The sequence below is a fragment of the Nymphalis io genome, chromosome 8 (assembly GCF_905147045.1).
Source record: "Nymphalis io chromosome 8, ilAglIoxx1.1, whole genome shotgun sequence".
NCBI lineage: Eukaryota > Metazoa > Arthropoda > Insecta > Lepidoptera > Nymphalidae > Nymphalis > Nymphalis io.
In genome coordinates this window covers 11,128,581-11,138,081 of record NC_065895.1, presented here as the reverse complement: position 1 = coordinate 11,138,081, position 9,501 = coordinate 11,128,581, and the positions used below count along the sequence as shown (strand labels likewise).

General features: G+C 32.8%; 1 protein-coding gene across 1 annotated transcript; it reads right to left on the bottom strand.

Moving 5' to 3' along the window:
• Window positions 1-12: 12 nt before the first annotated feature.
• LOC126769998 (protein downstream neighbor of son homolog) lies at window positions 13-5,285 on the bottom strand. The gene is made up of 10 exons (XM_050489095.1): window positions 5,079-5,285; window positions 4,858-4,970; window positions 4,556-4,751; window positions 4,198-4,331; window positions 3,719-3,944; window positions 2,664-2,814; window positions 2,299-2,516; window positions 1,497-1,700; window positions 561-753; window positions 13-334 (listed from the first exon to the last, which is right to left on the bottom strand). Exons 1-10 carry the CDS (start codon window positions 5,157-5,159, stop codon window positions 156-158), a joined length of 1,695 nt encoding a protein of 564 aa, XP_050345052.1. The 5' UTR covers window positions 5,160-5,285; the 3' UTR covers window positions 13-155.
• Between the last annotated feature and the right edge of the window lie 4,216 nt (window positions 5,286-9,501).

Here is a 9,501-nt window from a genome sequence, read left to right as displayed (position 1 = left end):
TGAAAATTGAATAAATCATACAATTACGTAAAAATTGTTTTATTGTTGTATTTATAAACAAGCAACGAAATACAAAAATATTCCTTTAATTTCATGATTCAACATTGAAATAATAAAATACACACAAAATAATTGTACTACAACAGGCGGAGGGATCACCACGTATATGTATCGTCTTCTGAATTGTATTTAACACTGTCCAAAGATTGCACAGCATTCGGATCAGACGAACAGAATAATTGCAACATATCTTCGTTAATGCCGCAGTCTGATAAGTTTTCTTTATTAAAAGCTTTGGTAAAATGGTTTGGTTCTTTTTCATTTGATGCCTCATCTGCAATAAATAAAACATGATAATTAGTTAATCGATAATGGTACAGATTATTAAATTATCTTTAAGTTATCTTTTATATATATATATATATATATATATATATATATATATATATATAATTATCTTTAATTTATAGAATAATATACTTCAATTGCGTCACTAATCAATAATTTGGTGTATTTACAAATAAATATAACTGATACGTATTTTTTTTATTTAAACCAACCTTCAGCCATTTTTTTTGCTGCCCACGAAAATGCTAATGTAGGCTTGTGATGAGCGAATGTAGCGCTGAATTGCGCGGACGTGCTTGTCCTGAGAAGGTTAAACAGAGAATGCACAGTCGTCGGAAGTATCGGCCCTCTCAGTTCTATGGAATAGTACTTCTTGTTATCCGAGTATATAACGTTCTCTCGAACCTAAAAGTATGCAACAAAAAATTGGTTTTGTAGGAGTATACTTAAAAATTTTATTTTTATGAATACCAACGGAATAACATGAATTATATACTTTTATATATACTTTTAATGATGTTAAATGCATATATAATAATATCATTTAAAGGATAAAGCATGAATAATTAATAAATATGATTTCAAAATGTCTTAAGATATTTAAATACATACCGATTTTTTTTTTATAAAAGTCAGAAAAAATAGTTTTCGCCTGCGTGTGAGATGAGGAAATGTTAAAAAAACAAAACAAAATCTACCTCTTACAAGTGTTTTTAACTATTTATTTTTAAATAATCCAAGTATTTTTGCAAACACGTCGTTTGAATTATTTTTATTTGTAGAGTCTGCTTAGTCTCGATATTAGAGATCGAGACCGAGATTAGTTTTATGAATTCTGTGGGGGAGGAGTTGTATAGGATACCTCGCATTACGCGATGGAAATAAAATACGGTGATAAAATTGGTTTAGCAGTTCCGAGTTATCCAGGGGGCTGTTTATGAGTTTATGTAAGAATATCTTATCAAGTTAAATTTTCTTAGTCGAGAGATGTATGTATGTTATGAATAGACGAAGGGAATACGACATATGTATCAACGAAGGAAATCTGGAATGGCGCAAATTATTTTAAGCTATTCTCAATCTCTTTTAGAGATCTAAACAATGTTATTGGACGCCTAGAAAGATAAAAAAGGAGTCGAATATGAAACCTTCAAGGACTGCAGCGTGCCGCCGTGAAAGGCGGTCGGCGCCAGCAGCGTGGGCGGCACGCCGGCGAAGGGCCCGGCCGGGCTCACGGCCGACTTGCAGTTGAGCAGGAAGTTGAAGAGCGCCTGCGCGTCCGCGCCGCGCACGCACACCAGCGACTCGGCCGCGCTGTCCACGCTGCTCTCGGCCGACGCGAACGCGCGCGCCTGCGGGCACGCGGACACATCGTGACACTTTACAGTCAGACATATAAGTTCTTGTCAACAGTTCTGCGACTCTGCGTGGAGTTTCAAATTTGTGCTTAGATAATAGGTAATATGATCCTACTAGAACTCTTCAAAAACCGAATATTATAATTAGGTAACACTATAATAAATAGAAACAAGGAAATTAATTCATGTAAACAATCAAAGCTATAGATATATATATATATATATATATATATATATATATATATATATATATATATATATATATATATGAAGCTTATTGTAGCGAATATCTAATTTAATTTACTTTATATTCGATTTATTATCATTAATGAATTCGTTAGTAAATAAAAAAATATGTGTACAATTTTCTAGATTAATAAAAAGTTAGAGAAATCAGTTGTTCGAAACATTGTTATGCAGCTTTCAGGGATTCTGTCCTTGTCAAAACATAAATGTTAGATCTAGGTAAGATAATTTAAATCACGTTGGGGATGTTTTCTTCGATTAAAAAACGCTTTAATTTTGACACTTATTTACCTTTCTCGACTTGGCCAGTACTGATATAACATACGTATATATTACGTTACTTTACCTGCGCGTTGTTTATTTTCTTTATTTCTTCAGTTTCTAAGCCCATCTGCGAGAGAAACTCGTCTGGGTCTTCTTCATCACCTGAACAGTTTTTTCCGTTATTTGTATCGTCCATAGTATCATAGCAGCTGTCGATTGAAGTATTTTTAATGCGTTCTTCTTCAGAGTTATTGAGTTTTTTTTTGTTATCTGGACGGAGAGGCATCGTGAATTCCACATCTAAACGAAAATAAAAAAAAACAAATAAATAAAATATCCTGTTATTATGAAACGTCTTTGTTTTAATGTTATTGATTCAATGTTCCCTTCACAATTTAACAGCTATACGGAGCTCAAGAGTCCATCGGAGTGTATAGAGTGCGGTACCTTCCTGTCGCAGCGCGTGTCGCAGGCCGCGCGTGGTGGGCGCGATGAGCGCGCACGGCTCGGCCGCGCCGCACACGCCGGCCGCGAGGAACACGCACGTGAACGCGTTCGCGCACACGTAGAAGTACGGGCAGTGCAGCGCGCGGACCAGCTGCGGCAGCCACTCATACATTTTATACATGCATGCAACTGTCGCGGCATTTTGTTTTTTTTTTTTTTATATAAAATAGGTAGGCGGACGAGCATATGGGCCATCTGATGGTTAGTGGTCGCCGACGCCCAAAGACATTGGCATTGTAAGAAATGTTAACCATCGCTTACATCGCCAATACACCTCCAACCTTGCGAACTTAGATGTGATGTCCCTTGTGCCTGTAATTACGCTGGCTCACTCTACCTTCATCCGGAATACAACAATACCAAGTACTGCTGTTTTGCGGTGGTTTATTAAACTATTTCTCGTTTCAAATAACGTAAAACGACTAGATTTTCAAATCGACATGTAATCGTTAACACTAAAGTCGAGACACCATGGAAATTGCGCACCTTAATGAGTTTGCAAAATTCTCAGCAAAAACGTTTTTGCTATGTCATTTTGCACTCAATATTTTTGTAGAAAGACGCGATGCGATAGCGATGCTATACTCGGCTACTATCCTCTACCATAACTAAACCCTCATTAGTAACTAGATACAGGTACATACAAGGGCCCATAAAAAATTGTGCAGATACCACTGAGATAGCTACAGTAGTAAATATTTTTTTAATTAATGATAAACTATCTAGCCATTACGTGATAGATATTATTATATAACGGGTTTAGCAACTTTCACTACAGGTATATCAATTATTTTTGAGTTTTAAATAACTGTAACATTGTGTTATATACTGTTAATAACATTGTTCTTAAAACTGTTTATCAATATGTTTTTACTAAATGCTCTGGCAACTGATTCCATTTTCACAATTCTCTTTGTTATAAAAAGGTTTATATGGATTTTATAATGCTCACGTCTGAGTGAGTTCGGCATCAACATATTGCCACACGGACTCACCTGAAACAATGATCTAAAACTCTCTGTCCATTCAGTAAATAGGGCCTGCTTCGCTTCTTCATTCGTTGCCATGAAATTAGTTGCAGCAACTTTTCCAGTGGAACGTGGGAAGAGACTTATCCATGGAAGATGCGGATGTTGCCAGAATAAGCAGGTTTGATGAAACCGTGCTCGGGGCGATGTGTCCAAAGTAGATGATAAAGTTGTATCAAGACAACGTACAAATCTGAGGAAATGATTTTTAATGATTACACAGGCAAAGTTCCACCCATAGGTGATGATTTTATATAATATAATATAAATAAACCACATTCTACATAACTATACATTGTTTTGTGGATATAAAAATATATTGCATTGAAAATGATTCAATAAAAACTTCTAAAACAATCACCTGCTAGTATCAGACAATATTAATAAACCTATTTAAGAATGTGTTGTTGTAATTGAATTAAATATAGTAAATAAAATAACTGTACCCTGTTATCCCTGAAGCTTCTTCACTAGCCTTCAACTTGGAGGTCCAAGGGAACGGCTTGGGAGACATTAATCTTAGCTTGGTTTTCAATGCCCAGTCTATTGTTAGATGTTTATACTTTTTTTCCACCACATGCTAATATAGAAAATAAATGAACACCATGTATAATAAAAATAATATAAGATACTAATTTTATAAAAGCAAAAGTTACTTAGTCTGTCTGATTGTTATGCTATCATGGCTAAACCACAAAACCGATTTTAATGTATTTTTGTTTTAAGCGAGTATGAACCACATGGAAGAACATGGATAACTTTATTTATCCCAAGCACAGATATTTAATTAAGCACAATACTTACAGATTCTACATTGTGATCTGCAGTGAATTTTTGTAATAGGTTTGAGAATGTTGATAGCTTCTCAGAGTTGATTTCTTGAGGAGGTTTTTCAACAATGTTTGATGGCAACTTTAATAATGCGAATAAAGTCTTATCATTTGATTCATCAAATTGTGGATCACTTAGTTTAATTTTCTTGTTTTGATCTAAGCTATTTCTGAAAAGAAAATACTTGATTAACTCTCTTAATAAACGATTCATTCATAATATGCAACTTTATGTTAATGTGTCTAATGATTTAAAAATAATTTAAAAAATATTACTTTGAAAATGGATTTTTTCGTTTATCTCCATTCAAGATTCGGGAAAAATCTAAGTTAATTGTTTGTTTGCTTGGTTCTTCAACGATGGATGTTGAGGGTTGTTTCATTCGATCCTGAAAAACATACATAAAATTATTTGTACCTGTATTTTGTAAAGATAAGCCTCTCTCAATTACTCAGAATAATTTATATTAAGTAAAACTTTCATGAATGACACTTGCCTGTAACGCTTTTTTTCGCTTTTTTAATTTGTGTAGTTGCATTACTTGATTCGGAGTTTTCCATGGTGAAGGAGGATCCATCTCACGATGATTGTATTATATTACTGTAAACGAATTAAACTTTCATAATGTACTGTATACTTAAATCATAAATGTTTGTTTTTAAAATTGTAAACAATAGAACGAGGCGAGCAGGCACACGATATTCCAACGTTATTTACATATTAATTGAAAACGTCAAACGTCTCTGAGTTTTGAACGTAGACAGAGAAACAAATAGACCATGGGGCCGTGAAACCGCGATTGAGACAGAGATAGTTTGTTAATGTGTGCATATAATGTTGCTATAGGAACTGCATTCCCTGCTTTGGGAGATAAACAATTTTCAGGATTTAATTAAAACAATTATTTAGTTTAATAAATTTTACTTTTTAATATTTATTATATTTTTTTTTTAATTAAAATATTTTTTTGTTTTCAACAAACTACACCCAAATACTGTTGCATTGTTTGTTTTTGTATCCGTTATCAACTTCGGCATCTTTATATGGTACTGGATTAGCATTTTCCTCAGAAGTCGAAATCTAAAACACTCAATTAAATTATTAGTAAAGAATAGTTGCCACATATATTTCTATGTTAACCTGTAATGAAGAATGTTAAATAATATTGTCGTTAGGAAATTATAAAAAGGAGGACGAATAAATTAAAATAACATATTTACATATAACGAAGCTTCGTTAAATTTTACTTTTTAATATTTATTATATTTTTTTTTTAATTAAAATATTTTTTTGTTTTCAACAAACTACACCCAAATACTGTTGCATTGTTTGTTTTTGTATCCGTTATCAACTTCGGCATCTTTATATGGTACTGGATTAGCATTTTCCTCAGAAGTCGAAATCTAAAACACTCAATTAAATTATTAGTAAAGAATAGTTGCCACATATATTTCTATGTTAACCTGTAATGAAGAATGTTAAATAATATTGTCGTTAGGAAATTATAAAAAGGAGGACGAATAAATTAAAATAACATATTTACATATAACGAAGCTTCGTTATATGTAAATATGTTATTTTAATTAACCTAAAGAGGTTATTTACTCTATTATTGGACTCCATATTTATTTGTTTATATTGTCGACGAAAAGCAGAGATGGCCTAGTGGTTAGAACGCGTGCATCTTAACCGATGATCGTGGGTTCAAACCCGGGCAAGCACCACTGAATTATCATGTGCTTAATTTGTGATTATAATTCATCTCGTGCTTGACGGTGAAGGAAAACATCGTGAGGGAACCTGCATGTGTCTAATTTCATTGAAATTATGCCACATGTGTATTCTATCAACCCGCATTGGAGCAGCGTGGTAGAATAAGCTCCAAATCTTCTCCTCAAAAGGGAGAGGAGGCCTTAGCCCAGCAGTGGGACATTAACAGGCTGTTACTAACTACTAACTTACTATTGTCGACGAGTGGATATTTTTTATAGAAAATCGGGACATTCTTAACTTACGCTGGCAGCACTTACACGATAAATAATTATAGGTTATGAATGATAAAAACTGGAAAATTCTATTATCTTCTAGATTTTAATGCAATATAAGGTACCGTTATGCTATGGCATAAATAAACATAACGGAGAAACTATATTTAGGGACAAAATAGGCGTACTTACGCGAAAAAACACACGCCGGCAATTTTCTTCTTGTTATCACTTTATTATGAAATAATACGACAATGCACCATTGTATAAACTTCGATATGATATAAGGATTGATTCTCGGCCTTTTCACTAGATTAGACGTTTTCTAACATAAAAGTAAGCGAAAATTGAACAAAAAATACAATGAACGCACCAACGGTCAAGTTTGGTGCAAGTGTTTGTTTCGCTACTTGAGTAGCGAAGCAAACACCAAAACTGGTTACGCGATAAAGGACAAAAGATTTGATAATTCTATCTCTGTCTAAACCATTTGTAACGTAATTTTCATTCTCTTTCTTGTGTAAGTGAGAAGGAAATCGTCATTGCGTCTATTAGTTTCTCTGTCTACGGTTTTAAAATTTTGAAGTTCATACAGATTATTAAAAAAATAATATTATATTAAAGCATTTACAACAAATAAATCTTTCATCTTTTTAATCAAAAACAAAAATTCTCAAGTTGTGCATACATTTTTAGTTATAAGTAGCGTTAGGTACTACAATTTACTTAATTTACTAATGACAGATAGTTATTTTTATCGACTTTTATCCTTCACTAGTAACAGCCTGAGGCTTCGAGCACGTGCGGGGTTGGCCGTTAGGGCCCCTATTTTCGTTTCTGTACCTCTGACAAAGTATATGAAATATTTCATGAGGACCAGTTGAGTAGTTAAGACGTGAAAGGGTAATAAACAAATTCACTTTTGCATTTATGATATTAGTTAGGATTTTTCATTTATTACATAATTATACTTGATCCAGTGTCCATTTTACTTCATACCTGAAACATTTAAATAGATTATGTCATTTTATAACTTCAACGGTTTAAACAACATTGAAATAAAAGTAAAATTAGCTTAAATTTAACCAAGGTGCTTACAATAAGATTAATTGATAGAATTGATAGATTGTTACCAAACATTTTAGTTATATCTTGTTAACTTCTTTAAATTATTTATACATACATATTATTTTAATAATTAAATGCGCTACAACTAGATTAATGTATGCGTAGATTTTATAAGATAGAGATTCCTATAATATTTGTTGACCTAGTATAAAAGATTATTAATAATTTAGAAATACAAAAATATACTAAATACTGCTGGTAGGGCTTTGTGCACTGGTGGTAGGGCTTTGTGCAAGCTCGTCTGGCTAGGTACCACCCACTCATCAGATATTCTACCGCAAAACAGCAATACTTGATATTGTTGTGTTCCGGTTTGAAGGGTGAGTGAGCCAGTGTAATTACAGGCACAAGGGACATAAAATCTTAGTTCCCAAGGTTGGTGGCGCATTGGATATGTAAGCGATGGTTGACATTTCTTACAATGCCAATGTCTAAGAGCGTTGGTGACCACTTACCATCAGGTGGCCCATATGCTCGTCCGCCTTCCTATTCTATAAAAAAAAAAAAATTTATAAGACTTAAAAGTTGCACTTTAAATTCCACTATAAGCTTGGATAAAGTGTCTTCGTAACAAATACACTAAGCATACTTGAAAATCAAATAGGTTTTTGGAACGAAGTTCCTTATCGCACGTTACACTCTGGACACTTGAGACCTTAGCGTAAGTTTAAGACTTCGACCATCACTAAATTTGTAAACTTATATAATGGTATATATTTCTGAATTTTCCATTTATTCATTCTCAAACGTTGTAAATATATTAATTGGGCATGTTAATAATACATCATTTATAACGAAACTTCGTTATAAATGATGTATTATTAACATGTACGATGCTATTAGAGACTTTAGTGCCAAAGTTGGTGCGCAACAAAGTGGTGCGTCGAAAGTACTTGACAACGTTGTGCTATCACTTTAATACCAGTACCGACCGGGATAACACCCAGCATATGCTGGAATCGGGGAAGCACTAAATACAGGGGACTGTATGTAGTGCTTTATTATCACACTGCCTCATATGTCTATTAATAAGTACTCTATATACACTTATACCCTACCCACATAGACTTCTGGTGTACTTTCAAATATATAGAAGCAACATAGATAAAAACTACTTTTTTTAACTAGTTAAACATATTCCTGACATTTAGCTCATTTCCTGTGACGTTGTTGACATAACACAGTAACATAACGGATTTAAATTAAAATACATATAATACATAAATCCAGTTAGTTTTTCGATGTTAATAAACAGATAAAGAAATGAAAAGCGTGCCACAAATTAAAAAATCATAAATGATAAGACCGGTAAAAGTTACTTTGTATTTGATATCGAATATAAACATAAAACATAAATAAAGTTAAAGTCTGAAATAAATACGTAATTATAATAGTATTAAGGCTTTTAAGTTTTCTTTTTTATGCTCTATAATTTACTACAATTATGTTTAAAAGATATTGAATCAATAATATATATATTATGATATACGTATAACAATATAATTATATATATATTCTTTTTAAAGAAAATATTAGCAGAAGAGAGCAGCTAGTTCGATGATTAAGTGTAATTTTAAATTAATCAAAAACCATATAGCAAATAATCACTTGGACATATACTTTATTCCTTTTAAATATGACTAAAACAGTCATACATACATACGTATATCCTAATTATAACATGTAAGTATTAAAATGATTAAGAGGCAGTTGTAACTGTTTAATTTTTTATTGTATAATTCCGTAACATCCGTCCGTAACAGCCTGTTAATGTCCCACTGCTGGGCTAAAGGCCTGCTCTCCTCT

Coding starts and splice junctions, on each gene's coding strand:
- LOC126769998 (XM_050489095.1), bottom strand. CDS start 5,159: ATGGATCCTCCTTCACCATGGAAAACTCCGAATCAAGTAATGCAACTA. Junction 4,332..4,555: donor CAGATCACAATGTAGAATCT/GTAAGTATTGTG, acceptor TTTCTATATTAG/CATGTGGTGGAAAAAAAGTA. Junction 2,815..3,718: donor GTTTTAGATCATTGTTTCAG/GTGAGTCCGTGT, acceptor TGGCTGCCGCAG/CTGGTCCGCGCGCTGCACTG.